This window comes from Seriola lalandi, unplaced genomic scaffold (assembly GCF_002814215.2).
Source record: "Seriola lalandi dorsalis isolate HSWRI2012SDOR001 ecotype SW California unplaced genomic scaffold, Sedor1 jcf7180002054285, whole genome shotgun sequence".
Lineage (NCBI taxonomy): Eukaryota > Metazoa > Chordata > Actinopteri > Carangiformes > Carangidae > Seriola > Seriola lalandi.
This window is the reverse complement of record NW_019524838.1, coordinates 591159-613122: the sequence shown is the minus strand read 5'-3', so window position 1 is coordinate 613122 and position 21964 is coordinate 591159. Positions and strand designations below refer to the sequence as shown.

At 40.3% G+C, this 21964-nt stretch overlaps 2 protein-coding genes across 6 annotated transcripts in view; one reads left to right on the top strand and one right to left on the bottom strand.

The window, feature by feature from the left end:
• The first annotated feature begins 219 nt into the window (after window positions 1-219).
• On the top strand, window positions 220-8568 carry alox5a (arachidonate 5-lipoxygenase a). Its single transcript, XM_023405784.2, has 14 exons — window positions 220-642; window positions 1415-1613; window positions 1704-1785; window positions 1876-1998; window positions 2728-2834; window positions 2978-3150; window positions 3346-3492; window positions 3606-3809; window positions 3889-3975; window positions 4079-4257; window positions 6169-6290; window positions 6704-6804; window positions 7486-7656; window positions 7822-8568. The coding sequence occupies exons 1-14, from the start codon at window positions 493-495 to the stop codon at window positions 7999-8001; spliced, it is 2025 nt and encodes a 674-aa protein (XP_023261552.1). The 5' UTR covers window positions 220-492; the 3' UTR covers window positions 8002-8568.
• Window positions 8569-11769: 3201 nt separating this feature from the next.
• marchf8 (membrane-associated ring finger (C3HC4) 8) overlaps window positions 11770-21964 on the bottom strand; it is a 77548-nt gene continuing 67353 nt past the window's right edge. For 4 of the 5 annotated variants that reach the window (XM_087173849.1, XM_087173845.1, XM_087173846.1 and 1 more), the window contains 4 exons: window positions 17293-17473; window positions 16202-16337; window positions 14348-14362; window positions 11770-12174 (listed from right to left, as the gene is read on the bottom strand). In XM_087173849.1, the coding sequence (XP_087029975.1) occupies window positions 11870-12174; window positions 14348-14362; window positions 16202-16337; window positions 17293-17473 (637 nt within the window). In that variant the 3' untranslated portion in view covers window positions 11770-11869. The remainder of the gene's footprint in view (window positions 12175-14347; window positions 14363-16201; window positions 16338-17292; window positions 17474-21964) is intronic. The other variant, XM_087173848.1, reaches the window with a different exon arrangement.

Here is a 21964-nt window from a genome sequence, read left to right as displayed (position 1 = left end):
TACATTCATATGTTCCTTGATGCATTTCAATACTACATCATCAGTTGGCACAACAGTTAATCCAAATTCATCCCGTTACACGAATTCATTCTATTATGCTTTCATAAAAAAAATAAAAAAAAACACCTTCCTGTTTGCAGATAAAGAGAAGTAATTTGATATCAACTTAGTAATAATAACTTCTCCTGTTCCCACGTTCAGGTCTGTACTCCTATAAGGACGGTCACATTATATCGTGACTTCATTTACAGTGTAAAGGTGGATGTCACCTACAACACGGAGGGGATGAGAGCTCATGTGTTTCCTGCTCCGCCTTCTTCTGCCTGATTACGCATTTTCTTGGTGTTTGTTGGTGAAATGCAGTTTTGAGCAGGAAGGGAAAACTTGCCTTTGACAAAACCTCGCTGCAGACTTTTCATGTTTGGGAGTGGAATTGCTTTCCTGCAGATTTCTTCATCCTGAGAGGGCATTTGGACATTATTGGAGTCTGCCATGTCTTCTTATACAGTGACTATTGCCACAGGAAATATGTGGTTCGCAGGGACAGATGACTATATCTACATTACACTGGTGGGCACAGAGCAATGCAGCGAGAGAACGCTGTTGGACAAACCTCTGTACAATGACTTTGAGAGAGGGGCGGTAAGTGATGTTATACTGCTGTAGAGCCGAGTGTATCATTTTTATCCTCTGATGAATGGTGAGCTTTGACACCTGCACGCAGAGACTGGGTGTGTTGAAAGTCTTTGTAGTAACTTCTTCCTCTTTTATATCAACATATAGAGTTGTAATTTGAGATTGACAACAGTTATGTTTGTTGTCCTTTATGATATATATATAATATGCACTGTCTAGGGTTGAAGAAATTTCTCTCCACAATGTTACTAAAATATTTTCTAAAATAAAATAAAAAACAAACACAATATAAAAGTGATAAATAAAATAGAGATAAAAATAAGTGAAGGCCAATCTAAACGACTGGGTCTAGAGCTACTTTTTAAAGATCTATCAAAATGAAATGTAGCATCCACTAAACATTGTTTCAGTTTTACCTCTTGTCCCATGCAAACCTGAAGTTTAGTAAAAATTAAATATCAGTTTTAGAAGAATGATAAAATTTAAGTAGAAAGAAAAACAGCCAACTGAGCTTAATAATGTTTTCATTTCAACATAAGGTTTGTTAAAGTCACATATATTTCAGCTTCCTAAAACCTTCTCTACTTTGCATATGTCAAACTGTTTTTGCAGCTTAAGTTTATGTCTTTTAATATAACAAAGAATTAACAATGCCTTTATATAAAATAGAAGTATTAAGACTTAGTAATAAGATTTAACTAATGTCGCACGACCAGTTCAGTAAATGACACTATTTCCCAGCACATACTCCTTAATTTAGCTGCAGACTATATTACAGGTGGACTCCTATAACGTGAGAGTTGGGGAGGACCTGGGTGAGATTGTGTTGGTGAAGATCGAGAAGAAGAAGTACTGGATGCACGATGACTGGTACTGCAGGTACATCACAGTCAAGACCCCATCTGGAGACTATGTGGAGTTCCCCTGCTTCCGCTGGCTGGTGGATGACAAGGAAGTGGTGTTGCGAGATGGACGAGGTAGTCATCAGTTCATTTACTCAGAGTCCGCAGCACAAAACTACAAATAAGCTGTGTTATGTCGCTCACTTTGTCTCGTGTCTGTCATAGCATATCTGCCTCAGGACGACAAGACCAGCGTGGTCAAACAGCACAGACAAAAAGAGCTGGATTTGAGGAGAAAAACCTACAGGCAAGTTCACTCTTCACATGCACTTTGTCATTGTATTCAGAACTGCAGGGGGCTGAGGCTGCTCACTAATAAATCTGCTGTCTTTTATAGATGGAGGGAATGGCAGCCAGGCTTTCCTATGAGCATAGATGCTAACAGACACAAGGATTTGCCACGGGACATCCAGTTTGACAGTGAGAAAGGAGTGGACTTTGTCCTGAACTACAGTAAGGCGTATGTGTTCCTTTTTAACATCCTGCTTCAGTAAAGCTTCAACTGGTTTAGATAGCTGTGAAGAGAGCTGATACCCCTCAGGACAGGGCAGAGTCAGTGGAGCTGTGCACTTAAAGTCATCACGATGTCATGATCAGATGTTGAGCTTCTACTTGAAAACATTTTCTGCACTCAGGCTTACCTGGAAAAAGAGAGGTGTAAATGTTTGTTTATCACCAGGGACATTTGCATTGTGCTTCCATGCAGATGTGTGAGCACAAATGTAGACACAATAATGCAAAACAGGTCAAAAACACAACTGTGTGCATCATGCAGTAGTTCTTGCAAAAATAACAAACCTTTGAAAATGATGTATGATGATGAACTGCAGGAAGTGGCTGAGATGGAAAACGAGTCCTGCAATTTGTCATAGTGAGCTTCAAATGTGTCCGAATTGCCGCATCTTTGCAGACGGAAATTGCTGAAGTTAATTGGCATTTATGCCGCTTCTTGCTGCAAAATCATAAATACATATGGAGTATGAAATGTAATTTTCTTTTCCAGAATGCATTTCAATTGCAGAGTTTGACATATTACAGGAACATGCATCTGATTTATACTTTGACCTTTTTTGATGTGACTATGATACTAATGATGGTTATAAGAATAACAATGATGATGATGGTGATGATGATGATGATGATGATGATGATGATGATGATGATGATGATGATAACCATGAATTTCCAGAATAGAGAACCTGTTTGTGAACCAGTTCATGCACATGTTCCAGTCTTCCTGGAATGACTTTGCTGACTTTGAGAAGATTTTTGTGAGAATCAAAAACACAATCTCAGGTATAATATATTATATTATATTTTGTATTATAGTTTATTGTATTACATTATATTAAACTATATCATATTGCATTACATTACATTATATTATATTGTATTGTATTGTATTGTATTGTATTGTATTGTATTGTATTGTATTGTAGAGTATGTGATGCAACACTGGAGGGAGGACTTCATGTTTGGATACCAATTTCTAAATGGCTGCAACCCCGTAATGATCCAAAAATGCACCAAACTTCCTGACAAGTTTCCTGTCACTCATGAGATGGTTTCTGTCAGCCTGGAGAGGGAGCTGACTCTGGAGGAGGAAATAGAGGTAGACATGGTTTTATCTGTCCCTGTGAATCTATTTAACTTCATTTTCCATTTCCAAAATAAAAATGTTGGTGGTCATCTTCGTTTTGACAAGGCTAACTACTGATGGTGCCTCATGTGGCATCTTTAAAACAACGTTATGTCTCTCTTCAATTCTCCCGCTGATGCACAATGTAAAGCAATGTTCTGGCTCCAGGCAGGGAACATCTACATAGTAGACTACGATGTGCTGGAGGACATCACTGCTAATTGCACAGACCCTTGCACGCTGCAGTACCTGGCAGCTCCCATTTGTCTGCTCTACAAGAACGCTCAGAACAAGATCCTGCCCATAGCCATACAGGTACATTGATGCTGAGCAACAGCAGATATTATTTATGAAAAGTAAAACATTTCCTTCTCCAGGTGACATTTCAGTATAAATTGATTTTCTCTCTCATCCTCTGTCTTTTCCAGCTTGGCCAGACTCCTGGTAAGAACACCCCGATCTTCCTGCCCACTGATGGTCAGTATGACTGGATGCTGGCTAAGATCTGGGTGCGCTCGGCTGATTTCCAGTACCACCAGACCATCACACACCTGCTCAGGACACATCTGATGACAGAGGTGTTTGCGATCGCCATGTACAGGCAACTCCCTGCTGTTCACCCTGTGTATAAGGTAAAACTCTAAGTGATTCATTGGTAAATTGATAGGTTGACTGACTTATTAACTCACTGGCTGATGCTCCTTCTCCCAGCTGCTTATCCCACACATTCGTTTTACCATTGCCATCAACACCAAGGCCAGAGAGCAGCTCATCTGTGAGTGTGGCATCTTTGACAAGGTTTGTTTGTGGATGGACAGAATTCAAGTAAGAGATCAAAACCACAATCACTAGCTGCAGGAATGATGTGTGATGATGCTGCTTCTTCTCCATCCTCATCAAGGCAAATGCAACAGGTGGAGGTGGTCACGTCCAGCTGGTGCAGAAGGCCATGAAGTCTCTGACCTTCAGGTCTCTGTGCTTCCCTGACATGATCAAGTCCCATGGCATGGACAGCAAGGAGGAGCTGCCCACATACTTCTACAGAGATGATGGCTACAGGGTATGGGAGGCCACAAAGAGGTTAGAGACAATAGTTTCTGGCGTTTGCAGAGAAATATTCATGGAGTGGCAAGAGGGTGGCATGGAAACTTGAAATGTGGCAAGGGTATGTATGCTGATTTAACAAACACATATATCAGTATTTGATTGGAAAAGCCCCCAAATTAAGATATTTTAAGATTTTCAAATCAAAACTATTTTTATGGCATGAGAAAAACATTGAATAGACAAAAAAGCTGACTTGCCCTACCATAAAATACTGTACTTTGCATATTAGACCAGTAGGGGCCACAAAATCTATGCAAAGACAGCTGCAATAATTATGATAAACAACAAGCACGTCTCTTGTATTGTTATTTCCATTCAGCTGTCAACTATAACCCCAACTTGAATGCAATAATCATGTGATGAAGTGTGGTTGTAAACACAGCAAAGGTGCTCTGACAAAGAATCTTGTGCCTCATCTTTATCTAACATAGCCATCATTAGGTCACTGACTGGTTCAAACATGACTGACAGAGGAGGAGTTGGCTGTGAGTGTTTTTTCTCCTGGGATGAACACAGTGTATGATCAATCACTCTCAAAATAAAATAAAATAAATTCCTCTGACTAAAAGCGCTGCTTCAAAGTAAGAGAAGAAGAAGAATAGAATTGTAATGAAGTCAAAAGTACAATATTTGTCTTTTAGATGTAGTGAGGTAGGTCATACCTTTAGTATATTTTAAGTAAATGTTATTGTGTCACTTGTACTTGGTGAACCGCACATTTATTATTGCCAACAATCCAAATTACCCAATGTTTATCCAGTAATACTGATTAAATGGCAAACGTTTTTTCACACAACTTCTCACATAGCAGACTAAACTATTTTAATAAGCTTGCTTGTTACCTACCCAAAGCATTCAGCCACATCTGTTAGCTAGCAAACACAGTATATTGACTGGACTGGACTGGCCTTGCACTTTACAAACTTTTGTATTAACGTCATGGGGCCCGCTGGCCCTTGCATGGGCCCATCAGTAGGTGCTCAGAGTAAATGCTTAAATTTTTGTCAATACACACAGGTTGTGCGTTAGCTCAGTTAGATTCTCTAAAACTCAAAAATTCAGTTCATTTTGCGGTAACATAAGCACATAACTATGACTTGTTAATATCTACCAACATTCTATACCAGTGGAGCGTGGTGATTGCCTACCTTTTAGACGTGTAGAACTCAGATTCTCGCTCCATTTCTTCATTGTTTGTATTCCTTGAGTCCATAAGGGTCCAGAGGTCACAAAAATCAAAAGGGTTTCTTCATAAAAGTATTCCAGGTTATAAATATCATCATGAGAAGTCCAAAGCAGACGACCAAGTGATTACTTATCTGCCGCTCTTCCCTTATTTCTTCCCCCTTCCCCCGCCCGGCTCCGTCTAGGGCTGTGTTAGCGGGTCTGCTAATGTTTGTTAGCTTTCTGGCTACAAAATGGAGGCCCCCTGTAGAGATACATCTATGACCCCAGTGCAACAGAACCTAGGGGTCTATGGAGAACATCATATCATGCTGCATTCACTTGCACTGGGACATTGGAGTTTCACTCCATCCGATCGGCCACAGCTTTTTATTTATACGTTTGAATTAGTCTGTCCAAAACTGGGGTGGCAGCTGAGGAAAGAATGTATTTTTAGGAATCGCAGCTGCCACCCTATGCCACCCTGGTAGAACCACCCTTGGGAGTTTGTGTAGACAGCATGAAGGAAGAGTCTGTATTTTTGAAGGAGAGGAAACAGTTGTGACAACGCATAAACAATGAAAAGCCATGAGGCCATTTCTACCCTTGTATATGTGTGTGTGAGAGAGATAAAGACAGAATTTCAAAAGGAGTGAAGTAACATAATTTTTTATTTCCTCTATACGTGACCGCTGTCCTATTTTTTTTTATTTCTGGCAGTTTCGTGTCTGATGTGGTACATATTTATTACACCAGCGAGGAGAAGGTGCAGGGAGACGATGAAATTCAGGCCTTCATTAAAGACGTGTGCAGCTTCGGGATGCAAGACTTCGATCACTGTGGTGGGTACACATTGCAGACCTCCCTTTTTGTATAATTTTTCCGTTAACTTTTAACAACAATCAAAATGCAGCAGCTAACCAAGGCGTAAAGTTTCCTTTCTCACAGAGAAAAGCAACTCACTCCTCTTCAATATTTCATTAGTCTAGGATTTTCTGGAGAAGACAGATACACAGTGAACAGACAGCATTACAAATTCAAATTTGTTCTGTCATAGATTAATGGTTTGAGGGTAAAGACAGGAGTCTGATGGTGTCACTGACCGAGCACCACTGTTGTAATAGGTTACACTTCCTGCATTTCACCATGAACTGAGTGCATGGTGCAAGGAGCTTTTACAAAGCAACCATTGCCAAAGAAGACAAGTGGAGTTATGTAAAGATTCAAGCTCTGCCTGTTAACAATCTGTGCACAGAGTTTCCCAAGTCTGTGAAATCACGTGAGGAGCTGACAGAGTACCTGACCGTCATTGTGTTCACTGCCTCGTCTCAGCATGCAGCTGTCAACTTTGGACAGGTGAGAAATAGATAAATCTGGTATCTCATAATCAATATTTATTCAATAACAATATATATATATAAATTACACTTTAATTACACTACACAGATTCTTGTTGATTAGTTGACATGCATTATGTATTAGTGTGCGTGTAGTCTGTTGCACACAGTAGTTGACTGAAGTAAAAGTGCCACAACAACTACATATGCTCCACAAGTCCTTTATCCAAAATCCTGCTTAAGTAAAAGCACAGAAGTATTATCAGAAAAATAAAATAGGCCTATCAAAAGAAACAGTGCTGGTTCTGCAGAAAAATGGGCCTGAGACTGATGTATTATTATATATGACATTATAAGATTCTTAATATTGATGCATCAATGTGCATTTTAAGCACTTTTGTTGCTGGGCGAGGTGGAGTTGGTTTTAACTACTTCATACACAGTTAGGTTTAGTCCAGTGGCTGCCATTAATGGGATGGAAAAGGGTAACTGGTACTTGTTGAATAATTCCACCTCCATCCATGAAACCACATGAAGACCCTTCACAAGACAAATAATCTTTAATGATGCATTGGATTTTCTAAATTTATCATGTTTTTATGTAAAATCTTAATCTGTAAAGTAACTGCAGCTGTGACAAATACAGTATTGCATTGCCATTGCCGCATACACATACTGTATCTTTGTCTATATTGTGTAGTATGACTGGTGTTCCTGGATCCCCAATGCTCCTTCTACCATGCGGAGGCCCCCACCCACCCAGAAGGGTGTGACAGACGTGAACTTGATCATCGAGAGCCTCCCTGACCGCGGTCGCTCCAGTTGGCACCTGGGGGCCGTCTGGGCCCTCAGCCAGTACCAGGAGAACGAGGTACAGAAAGGGCACTCGGTGTCGACACACACACATCTCATGCCAGACTGGGTTGTTTTTGAGCACCAGCCAAGACAATCATAAGTTTGGAGCTTCCCTCTGCTATAACATGTCTTTTTTTTCCATGCACTGAATGACCTGCCCCCCTCCCCTCTCTCTCTGCAGCTGTACCTGGGCATGTATCCTGACGAGCACTTCATAGAGAAGCCAGTGAAGACGGCCATGGAGAAGTTCAGGAAGCAGCTGGCAGAGATAACCCGCGCCATCAAGATTAGGAATGAGGGAAAGAAGCTGCCATACTACAACATGTCCCCTGACAAAATCCCCAACAGTGTTGCTGTTTGAGGAATAAACGTCATGATCATGTCTCCACTTAATATTTTACATTGAGGTTCTGCTGGTGTTACTGAGCTGTCAAAACATGCTGTTAGGAAACTCTTGTGTGTGTGATTTTGATATGACTGTAGATTTAAATCCATGTGTTGACCAAAAACCCAGTTTCCAAACCTCAGCTTTGTTTCTCAATTGTTTTCTGTCATTTATTCGGGTGGAAATTGGATTAAATTTTATTCCATGGAGGTGCCAATTTAAATGTGTTTTATAGCTGTATAGCTCCTTTGTCAGGAGTGTAAAACAGAGGCTGTCACCCACTGTGAAAAATAAAAAGTTACATTGCTATACATCTGATCTTACTTATGCAACATTAACCTTTGACCTTCTTTTATCTTTTGTAACAGTGTCACTGTCACTAAGAAATCCTGTTACCTTTACATTTAAATTCAGAACACATGAAAAAGACACAAACCATTAAAAGTAACTTAATTTTTATTTGGTTGTTCTTTTAAACTCTACATACTTTGTTCAAACATGGGAATTAAACTGAAAACACATCAATATTTTTTTTTTTAAAAACATAAGTACTTTTACCAAATTCTTTACAGTTACTATTCCAAAGTAAATTCACAGACAAACTTGTGGAATGATATCATAAGACAGGGGAACAGTCATATATGTTCAAGTCCAGTCAGTAGTAAACAATTGTAGCTTTATGCAAGTTACACTATTCCCAGACATGATAAAGTGGAAGAGACAGGGTAAAGACAGAAAGACTAGACTTAAAGGCTGAGAAAGTACCTTTCCTTCTCAGTCGATATCCTGCTCAGTAGGATTGAAGGGAAATGAAGAAATCAGTTCATGGTGATAGAGACACTAAGAAATAAAGTGAGAAAGAAAAAGCTGCTCTCAGAAACATGCCTGCTTGTAAAAGCGTCCTAAAGCGGCCTCAATCTTCATCAAGACTACATCAAAACTTCTGTCTCAGACTTCATGAAAGGAGCCAGCTCCTATGAGTAGAAAGTAAAAAAAAAAAAGAAAAAGCACAATCCACCGTCCATCTTTAATCCTCCATTTTGAAGAAACTGGAAACGTCAGAATACTCCATGTTGTTTTATGTGAAAAACAAGTAACATTCAAATGTGATGCTGTGATTAAATGTCTATACTCTGCATATTTAAAACATAATTCAGCAAGCAATTTAAAAAGCAAGAAGAAAGAGCAGATACTCACATTACGCTTTTTACAACACTAATATCTAAATGACAAACTAAAGTGCAAAACAAAGTGGAAGTGATTTTCTGGTATTTATGCCTGGGAAAAAAAAACAAAGTGTAAGTTGCATAAAATTACTAATGAAAGGGTTTTTTTAAATGAACAAATTGTACTCTGTTTTCTTTTAAAAATAAATACAACACAAAAACTTTTTATACCCAGAGGACATCCTGGACATTAAACACCAGTACATAACTATAGAATAGAATAACAACAAAAGGGTAATTGCACTTTTTATCTGTCTAATTGCACTGAGCCTCGTGGGGTTTGAAGTTTCAGAGAAGCTTCTCATTACTAGGTCTTAATCCAACTTGACACACAACTACTCCCTTGGCTCATATTATGTATTAAAATTGTATTAGACTCCAGATCTCAAGTCACCATGGGGCATATACACAAGTAACACAAGTACGGTATGCACTGTTGCAGAAAACAAAGCGCTGATTTCATTTATTGCTGCTGCTGAGCAGAAACTGTCATGTAGTATGTATGTATTTGGACCATCATTGTTCACAGACAGTACACTGTTATCAAAGACTTTAAAAATGTGTGTGTTGCTGGAATGGCTGTGAGGCTCAACATGAGCCCGGCATCGCTGTGCTCCCACATACACAAAAGCACTTACAATGACTGTAAGCCCCAAAATACATCGCCCCCAGAAATCAGCTCCTGCCCACCTCAGGCTGCACCTTCAGCTTCACACCAGCAGGTGGCGCTCCAGTCAGCTCATCGATGAGTGATGAGCTGACTGTGTCTGTCACAGGTAGGGAGCATATGGATGTATTGCATTGCTTTTATTGCAAAATAAATGATCTGTTTGTTGATGAATGTAATGACCTACAGTGAAAATGTTACATTGTTGGAGTAATGCAGTGACAGTATTTAAGCTGTGCTTCACTGTGCTTCTATTGAGAAATTAAAAACAAAAAGGTGCTGAACAACTTGTGTCATTTAGACCACATAAGGCCAGATGTGAAAAAAACGTTCAATCAAATTAGCAGGAACATGCTGGCTGTCTTGTGATTAATACTAAAATAGACATCCTCTACCATGTGAGAGACTCCAGCAAGACGAAACAAGACACTGAAACTGAGATTTCTGCTCATCCGAAATGCTCGGTAATGATCCTAAATGTCATGTTGAAACATCACATCTGGCACCTTGCACTCTGTGCTAAAGTGTGTTAACATAACTGTGGAGATGGATTGTAAAGTGTGCCTAAAGCTTATTCTGCCAGTGTTTTAATCCAAACTATCTATTTGGAATCAATTAATGCACCGCCTGCACAGTGGGAGTGACAGGAGGTCAGACTGAAAATAGGCAGCTGCAGATTTCCCAAGGCATATCCCATGACTAAGCAAACAAATCAACATATTAAAAACTGCACATATCACACTGTAAATACTGTGTCATTCGCATGATAGAAAAACACGAGCGACTTTGTTTATGCCCAAAGGCTCTTGTTATGGACATGGAAATTATCTTGCAATTTCCTGTGACCAGTAAAAAATGTTGTTTTTTTTTTTGTATATTTTATTCATTTTTTAATCATTTTTTAAAAAGTTTACATTCTCAAAGCCTTCAGAAAGTTCATGTTGGGGTAAAGAAGTCATGTGGCTGGATTTTCCATTATCTGCATTAGAGCTACGAGTCTGACATTTCATAGTCAAAACCCATCAACCAAATGTTTCTTTCAGCACGATTCGATTTTTTAACCCCAGTTCCTTTTTTGTCATCCATGGGAGGGTTTATATATATGTATATATGCGTATGAAGAAATGCAATGTCAAATAAAACAGGAAACCAACATTTCCAAGTTTTTTTGAGTGTGCTTTCCCCCATGTTTAACATAGAAGACTTAATTCATAATAGAGAAAAAAGAAGAAGAGAGGAGCTAGAGAAAGGGAACTAAAAAACAAAAGTGCTTCGATGCATGTCCCGATCAAGGCCTGGTTGGATCCAGACCAGCGTGGACTTGACAGACCACAGCAACAGAGATGGCAGTGGCTGGAATGTTCCAGAGATCCGATGCGCGGCGCTACATACTGATCCACGGAGGGTTAGCCCAAGACTCACAGGATGTAAAAACAAATCTAACAAACCCACAAGGAAACAAACCACGCATCAGAGAAGTGTAAACCCCTGGAGCCGTTTATGAGTCCATTTGTCTCAGTCCTGCTCTCCTAGAGGTGTACATACAAGAGTATGTGTGTGTGTGTGTGTGTGTGTGTGTGTGTGTGTGTGTGTGCGCGCGCAGAGAGTGGTATGCTCCAAGCCTCTTCAGACATTTACAGAAGTCAGTAAAAACAGTCCAGTCCTAGGGAAGGAGAGAGGCGAGGGTGTGGACTGAGGGTACAGGTCGATGGAAGAATAAGGTCTGATAGGAGGGATGTGGATAGAAGACGTTAGTCGTGGTCTGTCTGTCTCTGTGGGAAGACAAGATGACCAGAAGAAGACGATGATCACAGGAAGGGGAGTGTCTGGTCGTTCCTCAGTCATGGTGGGCCTAAGTGTGGGTGTGGGTGTGTGTTTATGTGTGTGTGTGTGTGTGTGTGTGTGTGTGTGTGTAGTATGGGTAGGACAACCAATGGCATGGACTGTTTGGTCAGACATGGAGCACTTCCATACTGTAGTCCTCTGTCTCTGTGTACTGGGAGGAATTTGTGTCCGACTGGGTGGGGGCCAGGGCCTCCTTGTTCTCCAGACTCGGCTCCATGAGAGGGGGCTTCTCCAGCGCCAGCTTTTTACACGTGTCTGGTCGGTTCTGGACGTATATGACCCGGTTGTAAGCCTTGAGTCTCCTCCATAGATGGATGTAGACTTTGCACTGGACGTACATGAACACCAGTCCACCCGTGAAGCCGATGGCCACGACCACCAGCTTGGTCCAGAAAGGCCATTCCAGGATCCCTGAGGTACAGAGAATAGACATAAAAGAAACATATGCACAAATCAAACACAGACCAGACTGTGAAAAAAGAAACACTGCAAAATAAAATGTCTACGGTCTAGTACATGTACTATATGTATAGTCTTGAGGTTCAGCACGTCACAAGGTCAAAATGCAGAAGCACAAAAACAGGAGGGAAAAGAATGGCGCGATAGTTTAACAGGTATTTCAGTCAATCATTCACCAGATCAACCTTGAACTACAATATGCTTTAACAAGGAAGGTATGCGGTTGGGGAAACTATCATACAATGCAGTTTACATGTTGGTGTATGTCAGACAAACGGACAGGAAAGCATCACAATGTGCTGTATATTTTCAAAGAAGCAGGCTAATGTTCAAGGGCCACACTGTTTTTGAAAAGCATGTACTCTATATTTTACATTACTGCAGACCTTTTCCCAGCATACTATACTCTTCATCATATGTAATTATGTTTTTTCATTAAAATCTGTAAAGTGAGTACAAATCAGATTCCTGAAACTTGCTGAGATAGTGAATATCCACTTTGCATTCATTTCAGTCAAAATCGTTTTATTATTGTGCGGCAATGCAGTTTGGCTGGGCTGTCTAACATTAGAGACTCCATATTGCCATATTGTTTACTGTGGTAGCTGATCCTTTTGAATATTTATGGATCTATTAATCAGTGCACGTATCTGTGTGGGAAACAACTGGATGCAAGTATTATTTTTACCTATTTGTCAGATATTTAATTCACTAAAGTAGACAAAAAAAGAAAACAAACTCCCAACTGCCTACCATCTCCTTATATCCATGGACAAGTTTCTCAATTGATTTTCCAGAGCATGTGCCATATACTGTAAATCTACAATGTGATACAGAATTACATATGCCACATTTCTAATGCAGTGCAGCCTTTTCAAATCAGTCTGCACTTACTCCAGAAAAATAAACACCATCAAGACAGATATTGTGTTCATTTTGCAATTATCTAACCCAAGCAGGTTTAAAGTTTTGATTTTGATACTGTAGCAACATGACTAGAAACAAATGGGGGCAGCCTGGTGGCCTAAGGGGTCAGGCACTGACTATGAAACTTTCCCGGGCCGTGTTCAGCCAGGGACCTTTGTTGCATGTCATTCCTCTCTCATTCTCTCCTCTCATTTCCTGTCAGATCTCCAATGCCACCATCAAATTAAGGCACAAAATGCCCCCAAAATAATAATATATAACAAAAAGAAACTGCTTGAGAAGTGGGAGCAACCACACTTAAAATAAACTAAAACACCACAGCAGGCATTCAAAAATGATTAGCAGTAATGTGCACTATGAATTAAAGTTAATTTGCTTAACTGTGCAAAAACATTTGTATGGCCCCTGAGGCGGTTGCAGCATTTTCTGCAAATTGCTAACCCCTGAAATATAAGGCTCCAAGCAAGAGGAAACGTAAATATTTGTAACTGCAACATCATCCAAAACAAAAAAGCTGAGACAGAAAAGAGATCTTCAAAAACAAAATCAACACAAAAAAATCTGTCTTCTTTGGAAATACACAGCTGACCTGCAACCCATCAGTCTTTTCATGTGGGCTATTAAATGTCAGGTGTATGGAAGAAAAGTTTAGATCCTAAATCCTATTTTGATGATAAATGTATGGAATGAAATGCAAAAATGCCTCATATTATGGGAGGAACCTATTCAACAAGGCAAACATAATCATCTTGGTATTAACTATGCTTATATAGGACAGCAATAATAAGGTGAATCTTTTTGCTGGAGTGCGGCCTTCCTTTATGACTTGGTTCTGGGGGATATAGGCACTGCTTGTTTTAAAGGCAGAGCAGCTGGCTGAACCAGTGCACCTATTTCCTCTCATGATCTCAATATGTCAGTGAGGTTTGGTCTAATCAAGTCACAAAGTATAAAAAATAAAATACAGTGTGTTCCTTGATACCGTGTCTGTCTGCGTTCATTAGGTTGGAACATTCAGTGAGGTAGTGAGAATATAACCAGCCTGGTAAAGAAGTATTATTTCTATCTTGAAATCAAGGCAGAAAAGGGAAGGAAAGTGGTGTAAAGTGCAGTTGGAAAAGAACTGGATATGGCTGACAGAAAGGCTGACAAGGAAAACACAATTTGAAAGTCAAAAGGTCAAACTTGAAATGTTTACCTGGGATTCTTCCGGCTGCATGAATAAAGAGAGTGTAAGTATCATGTATTACCAAGGACACAAACAGATTGATAGAAAAAGGTAAAGCCAGAAATTTAAAGTGAAGTGAAATATTACAGTTGCACACTTTAGGATGTAATTCATCATGCAATCATACACATTAAATCTGCTTCACAAATCACAGTAGACAATAAAATACATTTCAAGGTGTATTACATCTAATCTGCTGTAATCTGCAAACAATGTGAGAGAAAAGACAACTGTGGTTCCGTGCGACTTGGCAGAGGACAGCCAGTTCTGGTGAGGAAATATTTGGCATCACCATGGTGATTGAACCTGAAAGGCCTTAGGGACTTTAACAAGTCTGAATCATCAGGTTGGGCTAAACAGGCACAGCCTGCTCTTCCATCTGCACACTGTCTCAGAAGCACCAAATACGCCAGAGAGGAATGAGTGGCAGCAGACGACATGCCACCGGATGTTACAAAAAGCTCATCATTAAGACTGCTTTCTCCATTTTTAGCCCTGATGGTGAGAGCACAGCGCTCTGAGGATGGTGGCGTCAGTCTTTCCATAACTACATGCTTCCGACCCCTTTGGTCAGGATGGCAGCACAGGCTCAAGGGGCCACTAAAGGGGTCTTTAAACCCTAAGTCTTGTTTTTTTACTCTTACTCTGATGTCTGAAAGATCATAATTGCCTTGCTGACTGCTTGCTGGACTATTGCCTGTAGCTTTTACAGCCCATGGTTAGCAGATTGGCACAAACAAACATATAATATTTTTAAAAACAAGTGCCCACAACTTCCTTAAAGGGATAGTTTGTCATTTTTGGGAAATAAGTTTAAGACCCCAGAAAGTGACTGAGCCCTGCCAGGAAATAGTCTGACACATATCACCCCTGGTAAAACCACACTGTTTTTACACTTTGGTACAAAAAACTAGATATAATGTGTAATTAGTAAGCTTTAGTGGTGCTGGCAGGGCCATTTGAATACATTTTGAACGGAGGCAGACCAGCTGTTTCCAGTCTTTATGCTAAGCTAAGCTAACAAGCTGCTGGCTTTATGTTTAGTATGAGGCTGTACCAATCTTCTCATCTAACTTTCAGAAAGAAAGAAAACATACGCTTCACAGAAATGAAATGTTATCAACGTGTGTTTAGACATTTATCTTTTATCTGCTGATAACCCAGGCACACACTAATAAAAACACGTATTTTATCTTTGTGAGGACCTTTTGTTTTTGACTGCATTCTTCACTTTAACAATAAGACTAACCATGAACTGACCACCATTTTAATTCGCAGCACACACAAATACAAAACCTGATCTAACCTCATGTAATAAGTGAGAATGAACCCGGGTCACCTCACTTTGCAATAATAACCTCTGAGAATTTCAGTCTAAAACTGGATCTGAGGCTGATAAAAGCATATATCTGTTTTATAAATCTCCTTTTTTCTTTTCTTTTATCTCTTAACTTTCTCTTTTATGGACGTCAGATCTAAAATCAAAGAGAACTGAACTGAACTGAAACTCGCAGACAAAAACCTTCTACACATTTGTTCGTTCTCAGCCGTGACTTTGATGCCCACTGAGCTTCTGCAAGTGAATTACGCCCCCACATATATTCCAATCTTAGAGAACATTTCACACTGTTCACACTCACTACTCGCAGCACCAAAATAACACTACAGTTATGCAGATTTGTCGTTAAATACTGTGCATGAATGACTTGGGGACGGTGGTGGATTGTGGATGAATGGATGAACATAAAACTACATCTAACACCGGACAATGTTATGTTATGTTAATTCTTATGTGTATGTTTGTGTGTCTGAGTCTGTGCTGACCTTGTCTGATTTCATCCGCCGTTCTGTCGATGAGAACGTAGAGCGACCACACCACGCAGGTGATGGCGATGACGTGGAAGGTGACCGAGCACATGATCTTCCTTCTCTCACTCGCCGTCATCTGTAGTTTCTCCCACTGCAGCAGACAGGACAAAGGAAGGACATTTGAAAAAGGTCAAAAGAGGAACACAATGCATTTCACACAGAGAAAAACAAAAGCTTTCAAACACAAACTTAACACTTTAACTGTTGGCTGTCTCGGCTGTTTTCTGGAGCAGCTCAGAGTGTGAGCTAAATATTTTATGGTGAGCAGTCAGCTACTGTGATCAAGATCCAATGCTACATAAAGCTTCTTGGCAGGGTGAGTAGGATAGAAAAGAAAAGTGGCATGCGGCACTGAGCACAAAGGCCAGCTACCCTGCTGCCTGCCAGCCAGCTCAGTTAACACACTGTAGCACCTTGTCTGTCACTGGCTGCACAATACATCAGGAAATGAGCCCAGCGATTCAAGGAAAACACAAAATATAACATCAGCATACAAGTTGTGTAGACTCTCCCAGCATCCAAATGCATTACTCACATATTCATTGTTGAAATGACAAGATTGCAGGGTCACTTTGACAAGAAGCGGGTATGAGATGAATCCAAGCATCCTTTGATAAACACTTCATACCAATACCGACATACTCATCTCATCTCGAATTTCTCCGTGCGCCCACTCAAGAGCAACTTCAATGTTCACCATTGGGATTCAGAGGCCATTAACAGCGGAGCATTTGTTTAAGGCCTTTTGTGCAGCTAATGAAGGGTGGAGAAATTTTAATTAGAGTGTCCTGCTATCTTCAGGCCACAGTGATTGATAAGAGCCTTTAATGGAAGTGTTCTGCCTCTAAAAAGTTCCGCTTATGAAAACGGCTTCAAAGCTCAGTGTCAGGCTCGTGTTATCTGCGTGACAAATTGGAGACAGCTTTTGGCATTTTCAGCTTCATAACAAAGGAATTTATTAACTGAGACTGAACTAACAATATGAGCATTAATTGACTTTACGTCCCACTTCATACAAACATGTACACATACAAACTACGTCTTACCTTGCGCAGTGGTTTGAGCTTGGTCTCCATGATGAACTCATATTTACAGAGCTCACAGCAGCGAGTGTCAGAGCTCTTGATCCACTGCTGTAGACAGGCCTGGTGGACGAACCGCAGGCTCCCCGTGCAGTGGCATGGTGTGATCAGAGGACTCTCGTCATCCCCTTCACAGTGACAAATCCTACGGGAGCCAAAGAATACAGTCAACACTAAGCTAAAGGCAAGACAGCTGTAACAGAAGGAAGACAGGGGGGGGAGGAAAGATCAAAAAGAGAAAAGTTGGCAGGCAAAGCTGACAGATATTTCACCAAACTCGGGCAAACTTGAATTTTGGAGGATATATGTCAGCGAACTTGTAGCGTTCTCTAGTAATACGTATAATAGGACAAGGTGTTTAGAAAACGCTCATACCCAGATACAGATATGCCATAGATATATAGATATGAAACACAGTGAGGTGGAATATAATTTCCCAAATATAAAAGAATATTAACACACTGAACACAGATTCAATACATGTCCCACATGAATAAACCCTATCAAGACAAACTAATTTGATTAAATGCACTTCATTTGCAAATCAAGATGACATTTTCAGAGAATAATCTTCTGTGTTCTTGCAACGTAGCAGCGCAAAAATTGAACACAGAAAATCTAACCTGAGATACCCTGCAGTTGGGGCAGCAGCAATCTTAGTTTCGGTGTTGGAATAACTGACACATTTATAAGTTGCCTGTAATGATCAGCATTTTAGGTTGACAAATACAGGAAGAGCAGACTATGTAATCAACAGCGTTGTGCATACAGTTTCTCAACACTGTTTTTTCTATCAGATGAACTCAAGTGCCCCTTCATCAACACCACTGTTCATGTTACTAATGTGTTTTGTTTTGTTGTCGTAAATTTTTAAAGCATCTATCTGTTATTTGTTGAAATGCTACTGCATGCAACTGTATTCAGTCTGACAGGTGAATGCAATATTGTGTTCAGCCCCTGTAGATGCTTGCAGAGTCTTCTGTAAGGTATTCTGGGCACAGATACCAACAACTGGAATATTTGATTAGGTGTGTGCAACCTCTAAAGACTGCTGGACAGGTTTTTCTCAGTAAGAGGAACGAATCAGATCTTTTAATATCAGACCGGAGCGGTCCCCCTCTCGTCCTTAAGATTACATAAATCGGACACTATCTGACAGGCTGGAGGACGGCAGCTATTAATCAGCCCAGACTAAGAAGGAGTGTATTTGTCTCAGTCTGCCTGTTCAGTGTAAGTGAGAGTCTGTCTGTTCAACTGCTGCTGAGACAGATTGTGTGAGAATCCAGACTATGTACACACTTACACCAGTAAGTCAGTCAGTCTGCCACAGCAGTGAAATTCAAAATGAAGGGTTGGAAAACGTTATTAGTGCAACTTATTGCCTCTAAGTTAAGCCAATATCACACGCACACACCCTACATGGAGGAAGAGGAAGCTAAAGTCATTATGATCTCAGAATTCAAAGGTCAGGACGTTGACCTTGTTGTGACTGTTCAGACCAGGACAGAGTGCTCAGTAAATGAGGAATAAGCCCAAAAATCAGCTGCTGCTTGTTCCACCACAACACAACTTTAATTAAAGGTCAGCCTAATGTCTCTGGCTAAACAGAGCAATTGTAAAGGGAGGAAAATCTGCTATAGTGTAGGATAGAATGCATGCACATTTTCCTGCAGAGCCTTCGTAGATAAATGAAGCAGCTATACTTCAAACTCACTTTTTCCACCAATTTCTACCAGCAGATGCATAAACTAGCAAAGACGTCTACTATGTTTTCCCCAGAGTGAGTTGCAGAGTGCAGTGGCACTTCTCTCTGGGGAAGAAGAAACAAGTAAACAAAAGCATGGAAAGAGGGAAGAGACGGTGAAGAGAGCAGGTTTTTTTTATCAAATGGTACTGGTTCAGGGGAGGATAAGAACACATGAAGACACTCATGCACACCCACATGTGCCCCCACACATTAGAAAGTGAGCGAGCAAGATAACGTCTATTTCCAGACTTTACTGATCTGGCCAAAGCGTTACAAGATTAAAAGACAAAGTGAACGAAGGAGGATAAAAATAGGTCATTTCTACGGATTTCTCAAACAGAGGAGGAGGAGGAGGGAGTGCAATGAGGACTGAGGGATTAAAGGATAGACGAGGCATAATTAACATCTCTAGAAGAGGCTTTTTTTCCTGTTGGTTATGGCCTGGCTGCTTTGTTTGTGTTTGTTTGTTTGCATGGATTGCAAGATGAACTGCAGATTTTCATCCCACACATACTGTATTCCTATTTCAATTAAAAAAAAAGAAAAAAAAAAAAGAATCAGCCTAAGGACTTGGACTCTCTTTTGGTGCTCATATCAAAGGCTGGTCAGATTTAACAAATTATTCTAATGTTTATGTGGATTCTTTATAAGCGTAGGAGGGGATAACCATAGCAAAATCCCTACACCTCTACATGGAGCCACGGTGGAAATAAAATGATCAGTAAGCAGCATGAGTGGAATCGTCTGTTCTTCTGTCAAGAAATGTAGGTTTTTGCATTGGCTGCTAGAAACAACCTGGATTGTATACAGTGCTTCAAAATGCACCATGAAGATTGAAATCTCACAAATGGAGCACAAGCACAGAGAACTCAGCTTTGTCATTCAGACATATGAACATAATAATTTTGCAGATTTACAGCTAAATTATCTGTATCTGTGTCAGCAGCAGCACGTTCCAAGCACCATTAGGCATGGGAGGGAAGTTAAAATTTAATTTGCATCACTTGAGCAGCCAAAACACTCCCGGTTTAACAGTAATTTTAAGATGGCAGATGCACCGTTAGAGTATGTCAACATTAAAATGTGAGAAGCAAAACAGAGTTGGGAAATCACAAGCACCACAAGCTGAAAGGGAAACAAGCTCGGCGGTATTACAGCCCTGGCATTCGCTTTCTTCCTGTTCTCACTTGTCTGTTTCCTGGTACTTTTTCTCCTGTGGCATTCAGATGATCTTTGCACTCCACTCTCTCAGTGTGTCGCTTTAACATCCCCTCCCTCCAGCTACTCCTTGTTATGCCCTCATCGTGAAATGTTTATATATTAATTCTCAAATGAATTTTTTAGCACCAATCTGTTTTTTTCTTTCTTCTGCTAAACAGATTTTCATAAGGGTGGTATGGGGCAGAGTATGACATCTGAGGCATTTTGTTCTCTCCTGTTCTCAGCCTGTTTTCAGTCTCAACAGTTTAAGCTCTCTACTCTACCAGAGACACGTTGATCATAGAAAAACACAATTGAATTAGCGACAGCACCACTAGGAGCCATCTACCTATTTCCTCTTTTCGCCTCTCTGCACGTCTTAAGAGGTTACTTGTCTCTCTTTGTATGGCCATGCTTGCCTTGAAAGAGAATATTAAATTTCCTAAGAAGAAGCTTATCTTTCGGAGGAAGGTTAAGGAATTACACAGACTCTAGCTGGTTTGTATTACAGATGTAAAAGCTTAAAAGGTACCCTATGGAGGTTTTGAATACCAGAAGCTCTGTGGAGAAATGTTTTTGCTGTTTTGTGGTTCTCAACTAGTAGGTGCATGAGAATGACAGAGGGCGATATTGCAAAATGTCTGGCTTGAGTGTGCAAGCCATAAAAAGACAAAGAAGAGAAGAAGAGATGAATCAAGAACTGGAGACGGCTTAAAGGTAGTCAAAACAAAGAAACGTATGACTGAATGTAATAACTGCCATTTACTTCAAAGAAAGAGTTAAATGATGTGTTTATACGCCTCTCTGCTGATCATCAGATGCAGGCAGTAATGTGTCAAGGTACAGAACAAAGCACCGTGTAAAAGGTAGGTAAGAAGATAACTACTAGCTGAGGTAAATACAAGCTTTTTAAATAATCATAGAAATCAGCTTTGGAACTATTTTATGAGAAAGTTAATGCATTCAATATGTTTGCTAGGGTACCCACAATGCATTTTGAGTAGGAACACTTAATGCTAATATAACTCTGTTTTTTCCTCTAAGATTTTTCTAAAAGGTGACATTTCTGATTAGGAAATAGTCCAAGTCTCCTCTTATCAGACTTCCAACTGTTATGTTTTGAAATGTTGTCAATAAAAGAGCTGGCTAATAATTAACGCTCTATTTGTCTGTGGAAAACACCCACACACCCACACACATGCACTTTCACAGGTGAGGTTAGCCTTTGCTTTGAGCTCACGTTTTAAGCCACCTGACAGAAAGCTGGCATGATGTGTTTGTGTGAATGTGTGTGCAGTCAGAGACTATGCAAACTATTTGAAGCCAATAATCTCCCTCCTGATCTCCAGCTTTCACCTCGCCAATTCTGAGGTCATGTTTCTCTACCAGCCCACAGCTGACGTATAAGACGTCTAATCTGAGACACAGTACATACACAGACCACAGCTGAGGGGGCATCAAAGACAGACCTATATGATTGATGATGATGATTATTTTTTTTGTGTGTTTTAGACTCAACTCTCATCAATCCAGTGAACTGCTCCCAGGCAGAGTATTGACACAGATACTGTGACCCAGAGGGGCTCAATATTCCTTTCCTTGGCAACTTACCGCTAGCAAACCTCATGTGTAGGGGCCACACAGCCATGACCTGGTCGGTAATCAAATATTACTCAGTCTGTCCCTCCT